Consider the following 25,925-nt stretch of genomic DNA (forward strand, 5'->3'; position numbering starts at 1 on the left):
TTGCTACCACTTACAGCTATATAATTTCATGAAAATTAACTTCTCTCACCCTCAATTTCCTTATTTGTAAAACGGCAGTAGCTATAGAGTTATGCAAATTAGAAATTACATATATATACATTTTTTTCCCACATGCAACACCCAGCACCATGCCTGGTTTGTAAGTAGGTAGGCATATAAATGGTAGTTACTATTTTTAAAATTTTAAGTTAAAAATTAAAAGCTTAATGCATAAATTCTAAGATAGCTGAGAACTTATATTAAATGAACATATAACCAACTGAACTTCTTGTATACCAAACCAAACTGACTCTACATATTTGCTGAAGTTTATGTAGGAAAAAATGAATAAATTAAGAGGCTTTGTGAAATAAATCAAATTTTTAAAATTATTGAAATATATTAAAATTTTTTTCATTTATACCTACTTTTAAAAATCAATTATTTTATTTGCTTATAGAAAACAGATTCACTGCTCTAAGATGCTACTAATCATGCTCAGAGGATTCCCAACAAGAAGACTGATAAGGTATTACTTAAGGAACTCTAAACAATGTTAGCATGTTAACATTTAGAATGTTAAATAGAACATTCTAGTTTTCTAGGGCACACTACTTGCTGTATTTCCAAGGTCAAGCAAAATATTATTCACTCTATTTAACTACCAAGGAAGGTCTACTAATGATTAATATTAAAAATTTACTTCAGAAACATGCTTTCTAATAAACACATAATACAATTTTGTTTAACAAATAATAAAGAAAACACTAAGCCTTCTTTGAACATAACTTCAGTAACAAAATTGTCGCTTCCCTTCCTGTTCCCACATACAGAACCAACCAATCAGCCAACCTGACAATTTCTGAAATTTCTCTTGAATCGGCCTTCTATTCCAACCACCATAATTTTGCAGTAGCCTCCTAACCTATCTCCCTGCCTCCTGAGTCTTCCCTTCCACCCAATCCTCCACATTGCTGCCGCAGTTCTCTCTCTAAAATCTATCTGACATCCTGCTGAAGATCCAGGAGTCCCCCTCCCTGCCTACAGAATAAAGCTCAAACTCAGCCCTGGGCAAGGCATTTAAGAACTTTTCAATCTGGTAAAACATAACCCTCCATCACTCATCCATCTCCATCTTCTTATAACCTATAATCTATCCAATCTTATCCCTAAAACCTATTGTGCACTTCAGTGAAATATTCAAACTCGGTTCAGTGGTTATGCCAATGAAATGGACCAGTCATAGTTTTTCCTCTCTGAGTTGTCCTCCCTGGTACTTTTCACCTCTTCACAGGGTAAAATCCCATTTGATCCTAAATACAAGGTTTCCCCAACACTCAACCCAAGCAGAATTATTTACTTCCTCTTTTGGGAGATATGCAAGTAGGGTGGAAAATAACAGCAAATGAAATTGCAGTAAGGATAAAGAAAAAGGAGAACAAGGTCTATTTGACCACTTATGGAAACAATGGCACACATGAGGAAATAGCTGCCTGATATCCTCTTTGGGAGTAGGTAGAATGTAATCCCTAAATTACTAAGAGCTGAGAAACACACACAAGTCTTTCCTGTTTTTTCCTCAAAGCCATTATAGAGAGAAGCAACCCATACATGTAACAGAAGCTTCTGGGTTTCTTTTTAATTAATATGAAACAATCTTAAACATTCTGAACTACAAATCATCTTCTCACCCTCAATTTGTTCGGTTACATTTTATACATTTTTATACTCAGCTGAGGAACTAAAACAGAAATGAACACATGATATTCCATCTTTTTGTCACCTCTGTATCTTCAGATGTTTTCATCATCTCCAATTTCATGAAGTCACTTTGGTTAAACACTCCGGCTCCTTACACAGCCAGGATCCTGAGGCACACATGACCCAAAGGCATGAAAACAAGCACTTCTTTGCCAGATTACAAAACAACATTAAGATAATAAATTGTTCTCTCCACCAGTCCTTACATTTATTACCTAAAATTGTTGTGAATCCAGAAAATAAGAATTTCCAAGTTAATCAAACAATAAAAAAACTTAAAGTTTTAAAAAGCATAAAGCTTTTTTAAAGTTCCTGACTAAATTGACGAAATAAGTGTTGAGATAATAAGCCAGAACAAAAGAAACTAAAAAGAGCATCGGTATATTTGAAATTCAAAGTTAAATTCACTAACAATATCTATCAAAAATAATTGCTCACATTCCTGAACTGATACATGCTCCTTACAGAGTGAGGCAATAAAAAAGTTCTTCAGTCAATTTAAATCCTAAATATTTGGTGGAAATTACTTTTCAAACCCATGTTGTAACATTATAAAACATTCAGGCCAGATGCAGTGGCTCAGGCTTGTAACCCTAGCAGTTTGGGAGGCCAAGGTCAGAGAATTGCTCAAGGCCAGGAGTTCAAGACCAGCTTGGGCAACATAGCTAACTCCCATCTCTACAAAAAATACAAAAATTAGCTGAGTGGGGTGGTGCACTTCGGTAGTCCCAACCACTGAGGAGGCCGAGGGAGGAGGATCACTTGAGCCCAGGAGTTTGAGGTTGCAGTGAGTTATAATGTCACTACTGTACTTTAGCCTGGGTAACAGAGCGAGACCATAGCACAAAAAAAAAAAAAATTCAATTATGTCATTCTGAAAATCCTCAGGGACTTCATGGAGCTCTGAGATATTCCCTCAAACTTTAGTGAAGGCAAATATATTGTGTTATGGCTATTAACATGTATCCAAACTTTAAGTTTCCAATTTCAGCATAGACACTTTACCCTTCACGTGCCAGACACTGCTGGTTGCAAAATGAACAGTCACTCTTTCCTTATTCTTTACAAACAGAACTTCAGTTTTGTTCAGGGCACTAAATGGGGTCAGCTTAAAAAAAAAAATCTACATGTCCTAGTCTGTTGGTAGACAGGGGTGGCCCCAAGAACATTTCTCAGTCACAACCAAGATGAAATGGTTGGAAAAGGAGCAGCCATGTTGTGATCACAAAACAACCACATGATACACCGTAAGTGGCTAAGCAGAAATAATAGGAGTGTGGCTCCCTATTGGCAAATGGGGGTCCCCTACAACCCAGGTCTGCCTACCCGGGACCTTCCAATACCTGAGAAAAGGAAAACATCCATTTGGTGAAGCATTATCACCTGTTTTCTGTTACAAACAGCCAAATATAATCTTAACCAACACTCACCAGGTTAAGCCTGTTTCGTTTTTAAAAGAAAAGGCTCAGACTAATGCTGTTGTAACTAGCTACAATATAACATTATCATGATGCAGCACAGTTAAAGTCACTTATTGGGGGGAGGAGGAGCAGGGCAAAAACCCACCTAATGGGTACAATGAACACGATTCGGGTGATGATGGGCACATTTACAGCTCTGACTCAAGCCATGTATCAAAAACATCTGTACCCTCTTAGTATTTTGAAATTTTAAAAAATAATTTTTTAAGTTCACTTATTACATAACTGACTATTAAACCATGAATACAGCATGAGCAGATGAAATCTGAAATCAAGGTTTTGCAGAATCCTGGAAGCCAACTCAAAACCACTGAGCAAAATCACCACTATATGAAGGAGGAAGAAATTCCCTGAAACCCTTATACTTTAACTTTCAATTCAACTGAATACCAGAGTTGGTTTATGGAGTAAAAAGATGAGATTTTTACCAATCACATATCTATAAAGGCCATAAAACTGAACTGAAAATGAAAATGAAAACTATCGGAGTCTTAGTTCCTTTTGTCATTGTGCACACAAGCAGAATTATATAACCCTAATGAGAGAAAGTACTAAGGCAAATACTCAAAAGTATGTGCGACATCTGCAGTCCCCAACTCCAGGGCCGGCAGACCCAGTACCAGTCCATTAAGAACTGGCTCATACAGCAGGAAGTGAGCAGCGGGCGGGCAGGTGAGTGAGCAAAACTTCATCTGTATTTACAGCAGCTCCCCATAGCTTGCATCACACCATAAGCTCCGCCTCCTGTCAGATCAGTAGCCACATTAGATTCTCATAGGAGCCCGAACTCTACTGTAAACTGCGCATGTGAGGGATCTGCTTTGCATGCCCCTTATGAGACTCTAAAGCCTGATGATCTGAGGTGGAGCTGAGGCGGTGATGCTAGCACTGGGGAGTGGCTATGAATACGGATTATCATTAGCAGAGAGGTTTGACTGTACAATAAATGTAATGCACTTGAATCATCCAGAAACCATCCCCCCACCCCACCCCCATCTGTGGAAAGACTGTCTTCCATGAAATCAGTCCCTGGGGCCATAAAGGTTGGGGACCACTGGTCTACATAATAGAAGAGTTTTTTTTTAAGTGATATTATAGATAAGTAACAAAATTGTCCATTTAGCTTGCACAGAGAATGATAATGCAACACTCAATTACAATTGTCTGGGGACAACAGATTAATTTCCAGATCAATAGAACAATCACCATGTTGTTGGACCAAAATAATTTAATGTTTTTAATTAAATCTGAAATGTATGGAATAAAATTTGAGTTCACATTAATCATCTCATTTTATCACTTCTCATGTAAAAAAATAACAATGTGTTGGGAAAATAAAATCTCCCAATGACACTCAAACAGCAGAATTTCACAGATTTAAGTGACAGCTAAATAATCATTTATGATAACAGTATATGGGTTAATTTTCTTAGACTTGATAAGAAAGACAAGAGAAATCATGCTGTATCTTTGAAGCTAAGCTACTAAAAATGTTTTGTATCACATGGTAAATACACAAGATAATTTACTATAGATATATCAATAAAAGAAAGCCACTAAGGCAATTTCTAGCATAAACAATAATAAAGAATTATGTTTTATTCAAAAATAAATGTGTTTATTCACCCTGATTTTGGTATCAGCTGAAGTAGTATGATGTTTTTTAATCAGATGGCCCTGAATATTCTGACTATGAATATGTAAATTTTACAAGTAACAGGACCAGAATATAAATCAGAACAGTGCACCCTTCTCTGTAGCAAATAGCTCTTTCTGTGTTATTCTGATTCAGCAAACAGTTGCCTATTTTTGCTCAGAAGTAAAGGACCAGCGCAAGACACAAGAATAGACCACACCATAAATAATTAGGGCTCACTTGCCACTATTCTTGCTTTTCTACAGAGAGCTTCGTTTGAAGTCCTTCCAAGGCTGTCTGAAGACTAGGTCTAACAAAACTCTCAACTTCTATCTAATATTCATAATTCCTAACATTATAGATTATTATTATTCCGCATTTCCGACAACAGGAAGATTTTGAATTTCTTCCAGCTGACTCCACCACTTACACTACTCAACAGCTGGGATATATGATAACTTGGCAACCTGATAATATTCTAGATGAATGCAAACTCATTCTGTAACCAAGAAACTCTGTCAGAAGTAAAAATCAAAATAGCCTCTCTTAAGTTCAAATGAGAACATAAAATGTTTTGAACAATGCATGATTTCAGAAAATGAGCAACTGTACTTTGAAAGTTTAGCGAACTGACACTCCCTATTCAAAGCCTACAATTCTTTTCTGATTAGATCAGTCCCCACAGCAAGTCATCAGGATAACAAGCACTGTAGTGAAGTCATCGTATTGGATACTGATGGGAAATCATAACTAGCTTCAAAACACATCAGAAAACAATGAGTTTTCCAGTTCTCTAGCTTTCCATGGGATACACAGCCCAACACTCTTACTTTCCTTTCCAAGACTAAATGAAACATAGAACATCTATAAACCCAAGCACAAATTGATGAACTAAACATTTTAAAATCACAAAGAAAATGAGGGAAATTTCCCTCACTTTTTCAGCGAAATCTAGACAATATGTTTGAAGAAATACATGTTAAAGAGCAATACTGATCATTTGGTTATGATTAAAGTATAGTGAGAAGCACAATGGCCTTCAGATCTTTAATTTCCTTTTATTTCCAAAGGCGAATAAAGAAAAGCTTTTAAACAATGTCTGCTTCAGCACTTATATGTCAAATCAGCACTTATTTCTGTTTTCAGTCACCTGAAATCATTCATGTGTCACTGAGGTAAAATTTGATGTGACCGAAATTCATACAGCCATAATTTTTTCAAAAGTATAAAACATATACACTTTAGAACTTTCAGACTTTTTTCTTTCTGACTTTATAGAGCACAATTGTATTTCTTCAATAAGGTTTACTGGTCTATATTGCAATATTTCTCATTTTTAAAGTTCTGAAGACAATGAATTAAGAACTTTATTCTGGAAATGGAAAGATGGAGGTAAACATCAGTATTATTTCTCATGCGCGCGCGCACACACACACACACACACACACAAATACTACAAATATGTTTTAGCCTAAAATATCATTGCACTTGCTCAGTGGCAGTATTATACACAATAGAGTGTTGGCACAAAGGAATTCTGATTGTGCTGTTTACAAAATTCTACGTGGATTGCAATAAGTTCAGTTATAAAACATATTCTAGAAAGAGATAAAACATAATTGTGGATGAATTTTGGGCTTTTGGGAGATTTAGAATTTTATAATATTATTTAGTTCAAGATTTTATATTTCTACTTTCTACTAATAGAAAACTACATGCATTTTTAACCATATAATCCCTTTCAATTTACAGAAATTGAGTTACTAACCCGAAAGCAAATATTCAAAGGATGCAAAACCATTCGAATACAACCTATGAAAATAGGGCACTATTCACTATTAAATAAGCCTCTGGAGCTACCGTTGGGTGTCGAGTGTTTTAGGAGTCACAATAAAGAGAATGCCTACATACACTTAAACATACATGTCCAGAGACAAAAAGACTCTTAAGATGGAGAGGTGCAATTTCTATTTTATTTAACATTATGTTTAACTATAAAGTCAAAGTAAACACAATACTAAGACATCAACATCAAGTTAGCATAGAATTCTCTGAACATAAAGGGTAGGCATAAAAACATCTCAAAATATACTTCTTATGTTTACATTTATAACAAATTTACTAACTAAACTCTTTCATCCATCATGCTATAAAATAATTTTTACAATACATCAGAATAGGTATATAGTCACAAACTTTTTTCAAATACGTTAAGATCATTTTAAGAAAAATGATTTATTGATGCTTTCGGCGTTGAAAGAGTCTATTTAAGAAGCTTTTTTATAGGGCTCACCAATACCCTATGCCAAGCAGGAGCAGCAATGCCTTAGTAATCTCATGAAGAATTAATCATTATCCACCCTCCCAGGAAGAATTATGATTATGCGTAGCGCTTAAGAGCTTTTACCAAGCAGAGAAAACGCAATGTACTTCTTGGAAACCAAGCCCCTTCCCCCAGCTCTACTGCCCATCCAAGGGCGTCTCTGACTGTCACCCACCCCGTCGCCCTCCCTGCGTTGGGGTGCTGAATCTCATCCAAAAAGAACCTGGTCCATTCCCAAGATTGGGGCAGACACCTGTTTACTTGTGCCCAAGCACTGGTGCCTCTGGTTAAGAAAAGGTACCGGTTGTCTCGCGGGTCCGTGCCAGGCCACGCAGCCCCGGCGCGGAGACGTACCTTTGTACCTCTCCAGGACATCCTCGTAGGCCTGGAGGTACTCCTGCTCCTCCACGTACAGGTAAGCAGCAGGGGAGAGGTAACCCGCCATGCCGAAGTTTATCTCAGCGATGACTGGCCAATTCCCTCTCCCCCCTGTAACCCCAGGACAGTATCGCAGCCGGCGAGACGCAGCCTTGGGAACTGGAAATGAGGAAGGAGCAGCAGGCTGGGGGAAAGCGCTGAAGCCGGAGACGCGGGGACGGGGCGCGAGGGGGCGGCAGGCGCCGGAGCCGGCAGAGGAAACGCCCAGGCCCCCCGGCTGGCCGCGGGTGGGCCGCCGGCTCCGGGAGCCAGAGTCCCTCTCGGGTTTCAGCGGCGGCGAATCTCGGCGAGACCTGGGGCGGCGACAAGCAGCGCCACGCCACGCGGGGCAGCCGGGAGCGCGGCGGGGGCGGGAGGGGGCCGGCGGGCGCCCGGACCCTCTGCGGCCGGCGCCGCCGCTGTCCCGGCCTTGCTCGGGGCGCCTGCTCCGGGCCGGGCCGAGGCCGCGGCGGCGGTGCGGGAGGACCGGCGCGCTGCCTCCGCCCGGGATGCTGCGCGGCGCATCTGCGGCATTTCCCGGCCGCGGCGCTGCAGACACTCGCCCGCGCCCCCGGGGTGGGGGGGGGGACGGAAGGGGGGGGAGAGCGCGGCGGTCAGCGCCCCGGCAGGCGCCGCTCGGCCCCTCCCCGCCAGGCACAGCCGCGGCCCCCGGGCCCCCTCCCCAGGCCCGCCCACCGGGTGGATCGTGCGGCCGAGCACGCCCACCCCCGGACACGGGCCGCCCGGGCACTGGCTGCCCCGGATCCCCAAGGGCGAGGTTGCTATTTGGGACCCACAACAGGTGCCTGGGAAACAAAGCCGCAGATGGTGGCCACCGACGTGCGCAGCCCCTGGCTTGGAGGACGACGGCTCTCCCCAGGGAAGGGGCGATCGTGAGGAGAGTAGGAAATACTTTTTTCAACCCATCATATGACATAGGAGGACTCGGGTCACTGTGGCAGTACGGGGCTGGGAGGGCACAGGGTCTGCGCCCGGGGAACACCCCGGAGACCGGGCGGGGCGGCCTCTGCAGGTGGCCTCGCGCATCAGGGCCTGACAGCCAGGCCATGCCTGCGCCTGCGCACCCGGCCTCCCGCGGCCGCCGGAGGACCAGCCCGCGGTCCCTCCCTGCTGCCCCCAAGAGCCCGCCTGGGCATCTGCTGCTGCGCTCCTCCGCGGGCCTGTCAGCTCACACAAGCCACATATTACTTTGTCACCTCCCTCGTTCTCTCTACTTACTATTCATTCCACATAGTACTAGTAACCATTAAATTGAGTAAAATGGGTACTGTTTCCCTAAATTTGATATACCTGCATCACATACTAAAGTGAGTTTAAGGGTCCACTGGAGGAACCAATTGGTACCCAGGCATGTAAATGGACATGTTTACGAGTAATGTGAAGTCAGGCTGCCTTGGATGGAATCCTGGCTCCGTACTAACTGTGTGACAGGAGCAAGTTGCTTATCCTCTCTGAGTCTCTCTTCATCAACTCAGCGCCTAACTCATAAGTTGCTATAGTAAGTGTTTATCATTATTAGATAAACCAGCCCATTGTTCAACATATGACCTATATCAACTCAGCTCTTGTCCAACTCTTCCCTATTTCCTCTTTTCATATATACTGAGTTTTTGCCCCGATTAATTTTTTTTTCCTTTTTAGCACTGGGTGTTGTGAAATCTTTTCATTGGGTGTTGTGAAATCTTTTCATTAATGTTTAGAGGAGGATGAGTTTTCTCTTGAAAAAATTGTATACGCTTGAAAAAACTGACTTGAGTTAGAATTGGAACACTTAACTCCTCCTCAGCCATTGGTCTAATTTTGTTACTCCAAACAAAGCAAGATCACATCTCTCTTCTATTCTGACCACTGATTTATAATGAGTTTGATCCCTTGTCCCACTAAATCTTTAAGATCACTAGAGTTTTCTTGCAACTCGATAGGCAGTTACGTGCACATGAGTTCATTAAGTAACAAACAGATATCATATGGGACACCCGAAATGAAAGCATTAGCAATGAGATCCTTAAGGGTCATTCCATTTACAGACCACATATGTATAAACATAGGTCTTTCAAAGCTGTCTTGTCTCCCTTGCAATGAGTAAGGACATTGAGGGCAAGTCTGAGTCTTCATCAGACACTACCACCCAGTAGCATCCAGGTTTATGAATATAGTCAGCACACATTTAGTGATTTTAATTGTCCATTTAAGGAGCCAGTCAGAATGAGCAGAGGCAGCATTTGAGGTTGTTTGTAAAAATAGCCTTTGCCCCATGCATTCTTGGAATGGTAATAATGGGTCAATATACTAATAATAATAGTGTATTCTATACAGAAGCAGCAAAAGCATTAGCAGTAAAAAGCTTGGCCTCTGGAGTCAAGAACTGCTTGAATTTAGATCTTTGCTCCACTACTTCCTAGCCCTGTGACCTCAGGGAGTTTCTTTTCCTTCCTCAGCAGATTCTGAACTGAAAAATGGAGAAATAGTATCTACTTCATAGGGTTCTTGGGAGGCCTAAGGAGATAGCGTATTAAGTGTTTACTAATAGAAAAGAGCAACCAGACCATTTTCCATGCACCAAAGAGTTTGCAGAATGTTCTGCGTTCACTATTATATTTAATCGCCACAACCATGACTCTTTGATAAAGAAACTGGAGCTAAGAAAATTCCGTAAAATTTCCAAGTAAACACAACTAGTTAGTGACAGAGCAAGAATTAAAATCCAAGTTTGCCTGAGTTCAAAGTCTGACTCTGTTTTGATCCTTCAATTCCACCTTCAAAGAATTCAGATAGGACAAAAACATTTATTTTAAAATAGCATTATCACTGACAAACCAAGGTAATTTACCATTAAAAACCCAACTTACAAAATCCTGTAGCTAAGAACAGCAGATCTGTATTATTTGTACATAAGAGGCATTTATACCATGGGTGTTACAAAGCCCCTGTCCTTACATTTTGTCATTTTATTCTCATATTGACCCTGAGAGACAAGGAGTGAATATACCAGTCTCAGATTTTAATATGAAACTACAGTAAGTGCAGAAGCACTTTTAAAACTATGAAGTGTCAGATGTGTTCTACCATCACTAATATGACTTTCTGAAAGCAAACCTAATTATGTCACTGAACTGCTTAAAAATCTTCAGTGGTTTCCCACCACTTACAGCATAGTCTAATTGTCTCAATATTGCACGCAAGCACCTTTACAGTTTCTGCCATTCCCTCCCAAATCCCACACTTAGCTACATACAGAACTTGCAGGTCCTATTTAAACACATCTCCCTACCTTTGTTCTTATGGTGCCATCCCTCTGAAGTGGCCTTCCCTTTCACCCTAATTCCATCAAGCTCTTTAAATCTGAGCTCAAGTGGCACTTCCTCTCAGAAACCTTTCAGGAACCTCCCATGCCTCCCTTTTACCTCCAAGTTAATTAGACTCTCCTCTGGGTTCTTTTAATATTAGGTGCTTACTGACATTACAATTAATCTCTCACACCATGTTATAATTGTCTAACAACACATCCATTTATCATATTAGATTACCACTTTTCAAAGGCAGAACTTCGTGCTATTCTTTATTTTATCGCAGGGGCTCAATAAGTATTTGTTAAATGTGGATAAATTAAGGTATCCCACAGACCATATAGTTTTTTTGACTCGACAGACATTTTCACACAATCAAGTCTATTTTTATGACCCCAAAAACAAATAAAAATAGTAACCTTTTAGCTCTCTTATTACTAAGTAATGAACACCACAGACATCCTCCACACCATTTCTGACCCTCACCCCATCTCTTAAAAGGGATGAATTTCAGAGAGGGGGTGAGTTTCAGGGAGAGTATGAAAATGTGTGATAAAATTAGAAGTCAAAATTTTAATAGTATATTGTCAAACTATCCATGGCACCAAATTCTCTTAGATAACCCTTATCATCACACTGTGTGATCACCAGTCAATTTAATACATAATATATCTGAATCTCATAATTTAGCCACATTATGAATTAAATAGATATTTGTGGACTGGCCCCCAAGTCCATCCTCCATGTATGATTATTATTTACGATTTGTGTAGCAAACAACCAACTGACCAATATTTATTTAAAACACAATAGTATACTTCCATACTGTTTGTTGGTTCATTTTATTTTGCTTTGGTTTTGAAGAATTAGTATAATTATAAAAGTATGTAGCTTTAGGGTCTCAGGGTCTCAAGTGCATCAACTGCCACCAACTTTATAGCTATCCCCACAAACTCATGAACACTTTACAATAAACAAGACATGGCCCCTGCTCTCAAGGAGCCTGCAGTCTACTAATGTCATCAGCACCTGTGTGTGCACAGCATCCCATAAGAACCCCCCATTTCTTCCATTTCTTCCCCACCTATAGTGTACACTGATGGTCAGTACCACCAGCTTCTCATGACTTCCTGCCTCGTAGAGTCTTTCCCAATTTATATAATCTCATTCCCCCTGACAAACACCTACCCTGTCCTCTCATGACCTTCACTACCAAAAGCAAAATATCCATCTCTGTGACCACTATCAAAACTCTCAGGCCAGAAGCACCTTCTATCTTTCATAAAAATGCACAGCACAGGCATCCTGTCTTGATGCCCCAGGCCCCAAAAACTTCTCACATATACCCTCCTTTCACCTATCTTCCCTTTCTGTTGAGTCAAACATCTGGTATGGGCAATGTCACCTCCTCTCCCTTGAGCCTCAGGCCTGAGGGAGGGTTCTCAACAGAGCCAAGAGGCAGGCCTTAGTGACTAAACACTTTCTGGTACTCAGGAGGGCAAGGAGGGTGGTGAGAGCCAAGTCTGCCCTGGCTGTCCAAGGCCAACCCTGCTCACTCTCACTTGGCTCCCAAACAGTCTCCATCCTCCATCCTCCCTCCTCCTCCCCTTTCTCACTCCACCCCGCCTTCTTCAAAGGCCTGGGTGAGACCAGCCAGCATCTCACAACAGAAGCCAGAAGAAGTTCAAGGCTGTTGCCCCAGAAACCCTGACTGGAGAATAGCTGGCTAGGCCCTGTTTGTTTTTCCCCTAATCAGAAAATCCCACTAGGGGGACACAAGGGGGGATCTCAGCTGCCTTGATGGCTGGAATCTGGGCTGATCCCCTCTAGCCCCCCAGAAGGAAGAAAACATACCAACTTTGCGTTATAGTGGGAAGCAAAAGAAACTGTGGAAGGAGGGCCCCCAGAGTTAAGAGTGGGGGAGTGGGGAGAAAAGGAGGTCTGAACTGCTGGTTGCAGAAACCAACTCAAAAAACACCTGGCCTTTGGCCTTTGCAAGAGAGTCCTCAAGGACATCTCTGTCCTGCCCTATTACCACTTCCAAAAGGAAAATATAATTATTGAGAGAATGGAAGAAACACCACCCCTGGGAGGAACTCTCATGCACAGAACATACACACACAAACCACACAGGCACTACAGGGTTGGAGGGCTGATTTCCACCGTGTTCTCAGCTTTCAGCTGGGTAAAACAAGCCATCACTTCTGGTTCAGCTTTTACAGCCAATGCAAGGGAACACCCGGTAACACAGAACAGAAACACTGGCACCTCCCATACATTAATTAATCAGGAATGCATGATGGCTAAACGAGGGACAGAAAACTGCTATGGACACAACGCTGACAAAGATGCTACATTAAAAAAAATAATGACAGCAAGTTAACTGGAACACGCTCTGCAATCCTGGGTACCAAAAACTGTGAATCTACTGGAGTTCAATCTGCGTAGCTCAGTGCCCCTGGGCAAAAATGAAAATGAAGACTGCTCTCTTGCCCCTTCCAGCAAACACACTAGAAATCACTGGACTTAATACTTTCAGGTTTTTTGTGGTAGCTACTGCACGTAAACAGGAAAGTTTAATGCAGATGTCTAAACATTTCCTTGTATTTCAAAGGAATCGATTAATCCAACCACAAGGCAGGGCCAAACAGCTTAGTCACCAGCAGGCAGGGCAAGTCGCTCTATCGGTAAAACGAGGCATAAAGTAAACACGGTCATCCTCCTCCCCCACCTTGAGCACCGAGCATCAGCTCCCGCTGTGGCTCCCAGGGAGCAGATGGGTGAATTTCCGTGCCTCCCGTCCCCAGCTCCATCCTCTTCCCCGGATGCTCTTACCCGCTATCCTAAGCACTGCCCTCTCGGCAGGGTCCAGCACCGAGCCCCCTTGAATCTTTCTTTTCGATCTCTCGTGTTTAGGCAGATTCCAGGGTAAGGTGTCTCCCGGAGCTGGGGATGCCGAGCCGGATTTCTGGCTGAAATCATCTTCGTCGGAAAAATCCGCAGAGGAAGACATAGAGCAGCGGTAGGACGCGTTCCCGGAACTCTACAGAGGATGACACAGAAAAAAAGCATTAACAGCAAAATATTCACATATGCTCTTCGATTTGAACACCTCCCCCTACAACCCCCACCCCCGCCCCCAAACCGGGTCTGGCATCCTGCACCATCCTCAGAGCGGAGGGGAGACACGGAAACAGAAATAACGAAACGCAGGGCTCACCATCTTTTCTTGGCCAAGTCTCTGATAATAGAAACAATACCCAGGCAGTCCCAATACATGAAGATTTGCACGGAAGAAGTGTGTGGCCTGAGGTCCGGCCACCAGCTCACAAATGACTGGCCCAACAATGAAGCCAGAATCAACAGCCTTCCTGTTACAAATCTATAGTATCTGGCTCCCCCTCCAGGACAGGAGAAACATTTTCCATTGCTAGACTGCTGGTTAATTCATTAATGCAACTAACTCGAAGTTTCAAAAACAAAGCACAAACGCAGGATGTTGGGTCCCAGCTCCTTTCCGTTTCAAGTCGTCTCACCGCTGGAGACTCCTTTCTGAACAATTTTGAGCCCCTTGTCCTTTTTATTTAATTTTCTTAGTTAAGACTGAAGCGGGTTCTCAGAAAAGAGCAAGGAGGGAGGAAGGGCTGATTCTGAGAAGAGCCTTTTCTTAAGACCGGGAGAACACAAAAGACTGTTTTCAGAAGCCTAAGGCAGCGCCAATAAACAACATCTGAACTCAGTTTAGAGTTCGCGAAATAATTTAAACTTCTAGCAAAGTAACAGCTGCCAATAATGTAAATGAGAATGATGCAGTGCAGTGACAGGAAACAGAGCTCTCTCTTCTCGGCTCCTGGTCATTACACAGTGAAATGAGAAACACGATGCTTTTACCAAAGCACTTTGCCTGAAGGTTAGTCCTCACTTCATCCAGCAGGAGCAAATCTGCAGGGTCACGTCTTGCAGAAAAGGAGAAGGAAAAGGCATAAGATGTTATTCCTTCCTTCTTTTTTGGGTATTGCTTGTGAATATTGAGAGAGTCGCTGGCTTACTAATGAAACAAGGATGCTAACTATCTGTGCTACAAACAGGGTTATAAATAAAGTATCAAAGGGAAGTCTTCACTTTCTCACTGAGAATTCCAATTTACTGAGGCTCTTGGTAAAGATGCAAAACGGGTATAACTTGAATTCCTGAAATGTAAGTTGCAGCCACGGATTCCTAAGAAGCAAGTTGCAGGCAGGAATCAGTGAGGCGTGCTCCAATTTGAGCAAAAACACTGGGCTGTTCACAAAAGCGGTGGCAACTGCAGCACAAACAGGCTGTGTGAGCCCCATCCCAAAGCACTCACCCAAGGCACGTGAAATAAACTGTAATTGAACCAGGACTACTGACTTTACCTCAGTCTATTTAGGAATGTGGCTATACATGGTCAACACCATCATTTTAAAGGTTCACATAATATTTTCCACAAATGAGGCATGTAAGACTTATCTTAGCTCTATTCCTCCCCAAAAGAGGAGTCTTTCATTTGACATAAAATTTCATCATCTTGGCTAATTTTGTACATTTTCCTAGTGACAATAAGGTATCGGGCAAACTTGAGGCAAATAAGTACATAAAATTGATTTTCTGTATTGTAGCTAAAGTCCATAGAGAGTTGTGAGTGGGATTAAGTCAGTCACAGTATGCTATTATCAACCCAATTTATTTTCCATGCTTTTCTGAAAATTCATCTTGAGCTCTGTGAGGTTTTGTTGTTGGCTGGCTCAGTGAAAAAGGGTGACATTCGTAAGGACTTTTAAAAGGGTATTGGGTTTCTTTGGTTGCTTTCTGTCTTCCTTAAAATGGCTTCCTACCTGTCCTTACATAAGGTCATTCTTTATCTGTGAGATTATATTTCTTGTCACCTGCACTATTTTTGTGAGTATAGTAATTTGATTATTTATCTTTACAGATAGACTTGGGGAATAACTGTTAACTGCTCTTTTCCAAAAATCACTGGTTATTGATTCTTGCAGAGTAAATTTTTTCAATGGCCAGAGTCTCAGCTGATTGAACAACAAAATGTGATTTATGCCATGACATAAACACCATTAATCACAAGCAGCCAGATGGGAACAGTTACCATCCTGGGACCCAAGGGTGTTGACTGGTGTAGCCTCTAATCTGGTAGTGTCATTGGTAAATAGATAAGAGATAAAAGGAAGAAAAGGCAATCAGCAACACTTCTTTTCAGCAATAAACCAGAGAAAAATATAGACCACACACACACACACAAACACACACAATGAGGGAAATTATACATGTTTAGATATGGTAAAGTCTCTCCCAGGCTACATGATTGAAGCATTTTAACAATTAAATTATTAAATTGTTTCCACAAACAGTTCCATAAATTCCTTTTAAAAATATAAGGTAAACCATACAAAATTGGGCCCAACTGAACCCAGAAAATTGAGAATGGATTTAAATGAAGCTGCTTTGAAATGGATCAATCCTATTTTTTAAAAAAACCTATTATATTCTTTACAGATTTGAAATGATTTGCCAAGTCATGTCGTGATCTTGGGGCTTAACGGAGAGGGTAAGAGTACAGTTTTCTTTTGTTTGTTTTGGGGAAAGCAAACATATTCTCTGACCCAAAGTCCAGAGCCTAACCTTTGATGTGGGGTTTGGAAAAGTAGGACAAAGGAAGATGGCTCCTGTGACCAACAAAAGCCCCAGGTTCTATTATTCTACTCTTGTGTAGCCTAACGTTTGATTCTTGTTAAAATACAAATACAGTATCTATGTCCATCAATAGAAGATTGGTTAAATAAATTATAGTATATCGATACTATGGGCTACTCAGCAGCAATTAAACAAAAATGTTGATCTACGTTGAGCAAAGAAGAAAGAATTTATATAGAATGATTCCTTAAAATCTGTATGTGTGTGTGTGTGCGCGCGCGTGTGTGTGTGTGTGTGTGTGTGTGTGTGTGTGTGTGTGTGTGTGTGTGAATGGATGGATGGATAGTTAGACAGACAGATAGGCAGACAGCTAGTTAACAGTATGTAAATAGTAGTTATCTTTGGGTGATAACTAAGTCTATGAATAGATTTAATTTTATTCCTTATAATTTTTTAATCCAATACAAATACATAAAAAGATTATGAAAAAGAAAACAATACTATGTCAAGGGTCAGAGAAAATATCAAAGACTCTATGAAGAAGTAAGCCAGTACTTTTAAGTGTTTGGGGCTCATGGACACCCCTGAAAAGTCAATGAAATCTATGGAAACCTCTCTCCATCACAAAGCACATAAGCAAATACCCACAAACTCTGCAAATCATTTATGAGATTCACTGACACACTGACCCCAGGTTAAGACCCCAATTCACACCATCATTTGTCATTGCCATTTGGCATATATGTTGAGAACAAGAGATACAAGAAAGAGCTGTGGAGTAAGCACACCAAAAAGGAAACAGGGTAATTATGGAAGTGAAGAAAAAGTTGGCCTAGGTCATAATATTTTTAACAGTTGGACTCTTTTTTATAAATGTCTATGAGTCACCTCTGGACTGATGTTGAACCTCTACAACCAAAAAGCACTAGGTTGTAACAAACCAAAAACCTTGTCCAATAAGTCCTCACTTAACATCATCCATAGGTTCTTGGAAACTGCCACGTTAAGCAAAACCATGAATAAGGAAACCAATTTTACCATAGGCTAATTGATATAAACAAGACTTAACTATGGCATATTTCTAGTCACAAAAACATCACCAAACTTCTAAACAACCAAAACACTTTTAATATTAAACATTGAAATAAATGTGAGCTATACGTACACTTAAGGAAAATTAATAAAAGCAAATACGATAGTTATTTACTCAATTTTTGATGAATTAGTGAGTGACTGTGGTTGTAACGGTGGAGGATTAAATCAAGGAACAAATGTTGGGCAAAGTGAAAACTGTAAGGAGCACCTCGTCCCACCAAGCAGTTCAAAAATGGTAACAAATAAGGTGGGCTCACTGAGTGTCTTCGCAATGCATCATTTATTGCCATGAATTTCTTTGATACTGTAGACTTTACAAATTTTCATTTTATAATAATTTATATTTATTCGTTCATTCCTTTTCTAACCTGCTTATTCCAGGTCAGTGTGGAGGGTGGCTGGAGCCTGTCCCAGCAGCTCAGGATCCCACCCTAGACAGGAGGCCATTCCATAGCAGGGCACATTCACACACACCCACACGCACCCATCCTGGGGCAGTGTAGACACTCCAAGTCACCTAACCCGTGTACATCTTTGGATGTGGAAGGGAACTGGAGTACCCAGAGAAAACCCTCCCAGGAATGGGGAGAATGTGCAAACTCTATACAGAGAGTAGCCCCCGCCAGGAATAAATTTTTTTTCTCATCAACGTTATAATGAAACAAAGTTATTCAAGGACCTGCTATATTGTGTCTTCTACGTTATTAAGGCAGTTTTAACAATTGAATTATATCACCAAAAGCTTTAAACTGACTTTCCTAATAGCCAGTTCATTCACATGGTAGAAAAACAACACAAATCTCCTAAAGCCAGGATAATTACATAATACAACATTTTTAGAAGGGGAACTGAACAATAACTTCTTTAATTGAAACCCCGGTGAGGGATCCGAGATAAGTACAATGGTGCTGCCTAAATTGGATGCCGCCCAAGCCCTAGCACCCTGATCTGCAGGAAAGTGCCAGGAAATTGTCTGGGCACTAGGCATTCTCTCCAGGCAATGGAGAAACAAGTACAGAGATAAGGGTTTGTAAAATAGCTAGACTTTTAGAATCCCAGAGGCTGAAAAGTAAACTTTCACAAACCCACAGACTTATGATTTATGCACATTTCTGTACGTGTATTTCAAAATATTTACAAACAAAATTAAAAAGCACATGAGGCAATAATTAGACGGATTCTTCCAAAAGGTCAATGACATAAAACATACACACCCAAAAAGGAAGGACTATTCTAGATTTAAAAAGACAAAAGAGGCACAACAACAAAAGCATGAACCTGGGTTGGATTCTGTATTTTTTTTAAGCTAAAAAGACATTTTGGGGGACAATTGGGAACATGAAACATGTATCGTTTATTAGATAATATTAGGACATTATTGTTAATTTTCTAAAGTATGATAATGGTATTATGGTTATGCAGGAAAGTGTCCTTATCCATGGGAGATGCAGACTGAGGGAAGTCCAGATATCTGCACTTATTTTCAATTGTTTCAATAATAACAGAAAGAACCATTAAATGTAACAATAGGCTAACAATATGTATGCATTGGTCTACTCTTTCAACTGTTCTGTAAATCTGAATATTTTCAAAATGAAGAATTGATGGGAAATACATAACAAGGTGTTTTCCAGTTTTTTAAAGTGTGGCTTGGTCTAGGCCTGGTCTCAGGAGATCAAGATTTGCAGGTGACAAGGACACAGTGATAGCTTTGATCTAAGAAATTTCTCATAACATTTTCTCATAACACTTAGAGAAGCACCAGAAGCAGTGGCCTATGTTAACAAGTCACCATAGAAACATGATCTGCTTACCTCAGTCCTAAGCATAATTTTAGACTGGAAGATATAAAAGAAACCTCTGCCACTTATTTAATACATGGTCCAGTGAACACAAAGTAGGTTCAATATCACATAATGTTTGATATTTTATATAAACAAAAAAGAACTTTTTTCTCTTCAAGATTTAGAAAAATCAAAGATCGGATTTTCTTTAAAATCCCCTTAATTAGGTAGGTACAAATACTAACTTCTTACATGTTATATAAAAATATAGGCTCCACATGTACTCGCCATCAAATTGGCACTGACTGATCGACACTATGGTGCTCACACAGTAGTAATATTCTCCAGGGATTAGGGGTTGGGGGGTGTAAACTCACAACTACTGGATGCGGTGAGCATTGTAGAGGGGAAGGGCATGCCTCTAATCCTCGCTTGGGTGAGGCAAAGACATAAAATGTAACCAAAATGCTTGTGCCCTCATAATATCCTGAAATAAAAATAAAATAAAAATACAGGGTATGGCCCAAGACTATCCTTATATAATGAGTTTTTATATAGAAATAAGTCAAAAAGCAAGGACACAATACCTGATTTTAGAGGTCCCAGGGAAAACAATCTCTACCACAAATACATGGATACAGGAGAAACAGTAAAGGAAAATAAGGGGAAGCATGCTTCAGCTCTCGAAGACAAAATGAGATATGATAAGCTTTGGGGATCTCACACTTGCTTTAGTTAAAAAAAAACTTTTCAGGCAGGGCATGGTGGCTCACACCTGTCATCCTAGCACTTTGGAAGGCCAAGACAGGAGGATCACTGGAGGCCAGAAGTTCAAGACCAGCCTGAGCAACATAGCAACCTCATCTCTACAAAAAATATAAAAGTTAGCTGGGCGTGATAGTATGGGCCTATAGTCCCAGCTACTCAGGAGGCTGAGACAGGAGGATCGCTTGAACCTGGGAGTTCAAGGCTATAGTGAGCTATGACCCGGCCACTGCACTCCACCCTGGGAAAAAGTATGAGACCCTGTCTCAAAAAAAAGAAAAAAGAAAAAATTCAAAACCAGTTGAACAATTCAAGTAAGTACTCTTTTATCAAATAAATAGCTCTTAAGTAGTCTGTCACCTGGAAACCCCCTTTAATTAGTAAATGGGGGTGGCGGGTATCTGATTTTGTGAGGCCTCAGCTGGCTGTCCCTCCTTTGAGAGGAGATTTGCAGGACCCCTTAACTCTGAGAGGCAGAGGAGCCTGGATGCAGTTGGAGAGGCAGGGGAGACCAGAGGCAGGGGAGACCAGAGGGAGAGGAAACAGGAAGGGAGGAGCCTTCAGGCAAAGAGTTAAGAAAGTCAAAGGTTTCTAGGTGGAGAGGCCCAGTTCGTCAGACTATTAAAGAACAGTGGAATTTAGGACATAAACTCTTTCTAGAATATAATGATTATGCATTGGTTAGAGTGTCCTTAATACTGTATTTCTAGGGAAACTGGGCTTGCTGAGGGGACACAGGAGGGAGAAAATTTCCATCATCATTTTCCCCTAGCTGTGTGGCCTCTCCCACAGCCATACAAGGTAAGTATCAAAGATTCGTTTCCTTTTTTTAAGGCTCAGTAGCATTCCATTGTGTATATATACCACATTTTCTGTATCCATTCAATCGCTGATGGACACTTAGGTTGATTCCTTTCATCTTGGCTATCATGAATAATGCTGCAATGACCAGGGCAGTGCAGATATCTCTTCAACATATTAATATCAGTTCCCAGTAGCAGCAGGGCTTCAAATTCTAAGCAATCATGGCTTAGCACTAAAACATTCTGCAAGACTTCCTTTCAGTTTAACAAGTGTATTCTAACCGGACATATCTTTTATTGACTGACTGTAATCCGGGACTATACTAAGCATTTTCATTCACTATCTCATTTAATACTCACTGTACTCCAAAAAGGAAATAAGTATTTGGGGAGGTTATGTAACTTATCCACAGTCATTCTGTCAGTGCAGGTGGAGCCAATATTTCCATCCAGGTCCTTTGGACTATGAAGCCTGTGCTCTTGACCACAAAATACTAAGTACCCTGAAAATGCAGTACCAGGCACTAGAAGAACATGTAACATGCTCACAGCCCCTGAAGATCTTATCATTTATTTGGGGAAACCAAAAGGTTTAGACTTGATCTGAGTTCAGTACTAGGCCCAAAGCATGGAAATGACCAGGACACAGGTATCAGTTCAAAATAAAGAAAAACCATCCAAAAATATACACCTACAATACTCACAAGGACTGCCTTGTGTGCAGTGAGCACCCTCCTGTTCCAAGGGACCAAGCCTTCACTTACTCTATAGTCTCTTCCAACTCTAAGATTTGGTCCTATGGACTCTGACACCTCCACAAATCTCCCCAAATAGGTTACAAATAAAAGAAAAACCATGGAAAGTATAGGAATGCCAAATTTTTCTAAAAACATAAAAATGTTTCAAAAATTTCACAGATATATTTTTGTGCAAGTCCACCTCAATCCAGTCATATTAAAATTGTAGAAATAGAGACAACAAGAACTACTTTGCATTTGAGTATACACAAATAGTCCTTCCAAACAGAGGGAAGACATTTTAAACAATTTGCCTAAAAGAGAAGCAAACGTATCTCTGGAAATAGCCTCACAAAACAGAAATACATTAGGAAGACAAACTCAAATAATGAAAGCATACCTTTAACTAGAAAACACTTAATCTTATAATTTAAATGGATATTTATGTATGTTAGTCAATGGAAGAATATCTTAAGCACCCACAGGCTGCTTCTTTGGAGGAGCCTGAAATGTAACTGGGAAAGCAGAGGGGACAAAATAGCCAACTTGTCATTAAATACCATCACCTTATCTTCATGTATTAGGCTTAATAATAAGGAATAATACAAAAATACACATAAAAATATGATTCAAAGTATAAAGTCAGTTAGGAGAGAGAGGCTGAGTCAAACAGACTAAAGCGTCCACAGTCCCTTCAGAAGCCAGGATGGAGGTGCAGGCCCCTTCCCACCTCACTCTTTCGAGAGTATCCTACCTAAAACTGTCGACTACTGATACAGCCATCATATAGATCCATTGTGCTTGGCCTACCCATTTTAAAAATAAATTAATGGCAAACATTTACAAATTGGGAAATTTCACATGAAAATTCAAACGGGGAACATTGGGCCTACTAGTGGTTTCCCCATATAAAGGACTTGTACTCTCCAGTCTAACATAGTCCTTACCTGGCCCACTTTATTCACTGATGATACTTGGCCCCTGCAGGCGTAGGAGGTTGGGGGCCCGGGCATAAATTAGGGGATGAGTGTGACATTGTTGCATTCACAGAGTAAAGGAAAGACAGAGGTGGGGGAGATAGGGATCATGGTTATCAATAGAAAGGGGAAGAAATTTTTAAAAATAAGAAGAAAACTGGAGAAGAGGGGACAGAATGAAACAAAAAGAAGGCTATCAAAATATTTCAGTTAAATGGATGCGAAACAAAAATAGGTAACGCCACGCTTCTACCCATGTCCAAGTGCTGATCTCATTCTGCTCTGCCCCAAGAACACTGATTTATATTTCAAATGGCCAGGAAATGGAAGAGAACCGTATGACTCATATAAATGCTGCCTCATGATGCCCACGCACCTAGCTGGACCCACACACCCATCACAACTGCTGCTGACCCCCTGCTGGGCTTTGCTCCTACCCTACCTATGGTCAACCTGCTCCACACATCTCTCTACCTCTTCCTGTATCATGATTCCAAGTACTTCATAGCCAGGATATCATTATGACTTCTTTTGAAAGGAAGATGTGGGCCCTAAGGCAGCGGTCCCCAAACTTTTTGGCACCAGGGACCGGTCTCATGGAAGACAATTTTTCCATAGACTCTGGGGGTGGGGGGGGATGGTTTGGGGATGATTCAAGCGCATTACATTTATTGTGCACTTTATTTCTATTATTATTACATTGTAATATATATTGAAATAATTATACAACTCACCATAATGCAGAATCTAATGCCGCCACTGATCTGACAGGAGGCAGAGCTCAGGTGGTGATGGGAGCAATGGGGAGGGCTGTAAACACAGACGAAGCTTCCCTGCCTCCTGCTGTGTGGCCCAGTTCCTAACAGGCCATGGACCAGTAATGGTCTGTGGCCCAGGGATTGGGCACCACAGCTCTAAGGTATAAAACACAGGACCTTTGCAGAGACCAAACCCCAACTGCCATCTATGCTGTCTAGTCAGAAAGTTAAAGATATGTGCATGTTATACCAAAGACTGAATGTCAGGTAAAAGCTATATGACCTTGGGAAAATTGTTTAGCTTCTCTGGGCTTTGGTTTTCTGGTCTAAGAAACAAGAAACGTAATAGTACCTAATACATAGAGTTACAGTGACAGAATAAATAATACATGAAAAATGCTTAGAGTAGAGCAATGCCCAACACACAGGAAGCATTAGTAAATTTTAGCTATTAGGCGATGTTACCTATTCACACTTGTTTGATCAGGGGTTGATAAATAACTACAGTTGAGCCATGACTGTCACTCCAGTCACTGTTGAAACTTGAAACAACAAAGATACAGAGACTAGAAGTTACTGGAACTGGATGACCTCAATAACAGTTCTCAGGAGACAAAGTCTATGAAGTTCCCATAATTTCCCATATTTATCCTTCCCAAGTTTGGTTGTTAAACCTTCAGTTCTTTCAGATGCCCCCGTATCTTTCCAATATGTTATTCTTTTTTTAAATTTTAAATTCAGTGGGTTTTTTCTTTTAAATTCATTGTCTCTATTGCTAAAGACAACAAAAACTGAGACAAACACTGAGACAAACACAGTATAAAAAAAGCAATTATAGATATTCAATTTTTCCCTATTAACACGTAAGCAAGGTTATATCTTTCTACCTTCTTTGTGCTTCCATTTTCATTTTCTGTCTTCATTAATAAGACTTCAGAAAATTGCTTTTGATAATAGCTTTTACATAGTGATTCTTTCACTTCAAACAGTTCCTACTTAAATTAAGTGCAAGAATTACTTTTTCATTAAAAACAAAAGCTTTTATAATTGCACAGAAGCAGAGTCTATAAAACTTTAAGTACCTGGCGTTCCCACTTCCCTTTTCTGAGGAAAGCAGGGCTATTCCATGCGCATGAAGTGAAAACAATTCTGCTACCTTAAGCCACACCTGATTGGACCAGGGATCAGTGCCTGGACACACAGAGCTGGCTCTGTGGAAAACTCTGCTTAGCTGGGATGCTTCATTCTGTATTGTACGGTGGCAAACCAGACCAACCACAGCCTCCCCTCTGGGGAATAAATGCTAAGTTCATTTCATGCCCTTAACTAATATTTGGGTTTTCCCTAAGATCTGCTGCACATACCAGTCTTAGAACACCTGAGACCCACCCAGAACAACCACGTGGCTCAAAGCCCCTACATCTGCACTAGGGGCCATTGCAAGTTTCATTTTATCTTTGCAATAGATCTCTCTTTCACAAGGTGATCTGGGCCTATCCCTTCCTTGCATTAACCCTAGGGGAAGCTATGTAGCAGGGCAGGAAGCACAAGCAGCCTGCAAGAATATCTGACTTTTATTTTCCACAAGCCTAAGTCTGTGGAGGCTAGGGTTGCACAAAGGGACAGAGGTCTGGAGAAAAAGACATTCTCAGCCTTTAAAAAAGGCCCTCTTGGGCTAAAGAAAGCATCTGTGAGTCCTGGAGCAGAGAACTTCTTAAATCCCAGAAGAGGACTCAGACAGAGATGGCCACCTGGTATGTCTAGGAGGACAGACCACAGGGTTAACCTTTCAAAGGATCCCTGTGTCCTGAGAATAACCCAGAAGGGCCCTATGGGGCAGTCACACGAGGCATGACAGCGTAACCTGGAGGTACAAATATTCCCTCCAATTCACTGACACTTTGGCATGCATTTAATAGGACCCCAGAATCTTAACACCACTCTCAGGGGAAGGAAATAAGGATCGCCAAGCCCGGCATCATGGAGATCTAAGAGTCACGACCTGACTTGAGTTGGAAAAAAAAAAGAAAATGATATATCTTCCACCAGAGTTTATAGATAGCCTGAGATTCAAATTCACTGTGTGGGCAGTGACTGTTCCTTATCTACTTTAGGATCTCAGTTCTTAGGAGTGGGCCCCCGCTGAACATCTGTTAAATGAATTCATTGGCTTGGCAGCTTGGCTTCAGCAGCTGGGTCCCATGTGAGTAGAGATTCAGAGAGGAAGCTCTGCCACAACAACGGCTAAAAATGCCCTGAGTGTCTCTCTCTGTCTGTCTCTCTTTCTCTCTCACACACACACAGAGAACCCCCCAACAGGATCGCCACAGCAGCTCCCTCCTCTTCTATCTCCCTCTTCCCCTAGCATCATTCTTCATTCTAAGGCTGCTTTGAATTACTCTAGATCCAG

At 41.1% G+C, this 25,925-nt stretch overlaps 1 protein-coding gene across 2 annotated transcripts in view; it reads right to left on the reverse strand.

Moving 5' to 3' along the window:
- The window catches only part of DST (dystonin), a 441,573-nt gene that overhangs the window by 335,259 nt on the left and 80,389 nt on the right, over positions 1 to 25,925 (reverse strand). For both annotated transcript variants that reach the window (XM_045543787.1, XM_045543786.1), the window contains exon 4: positions 13,762 to 13,969. In XM_045543787.1, coding sequence (XP_045399743.1) covers positions 13,762 to 13,969 — 208 coding nt within the window. The remainder of the gene's footprint in view (positions 1 to 13,761; positions 13,970 to 25,925) is intronic.

The sequence above is a fragment of the Lemur catta genome, chromosome 2, assembly GCF_020740605.2.
Source record: "Lemur catta isolate mLemCat1 chromosome 2, mLemCat1.pri, whole genome shotgun sequence".
Taxonomy (NCBI): Eukaryota; Metazoa; Chordata; class Mammalia; order Primates; family Lemuridae; genus Lemur; species Lemur catta.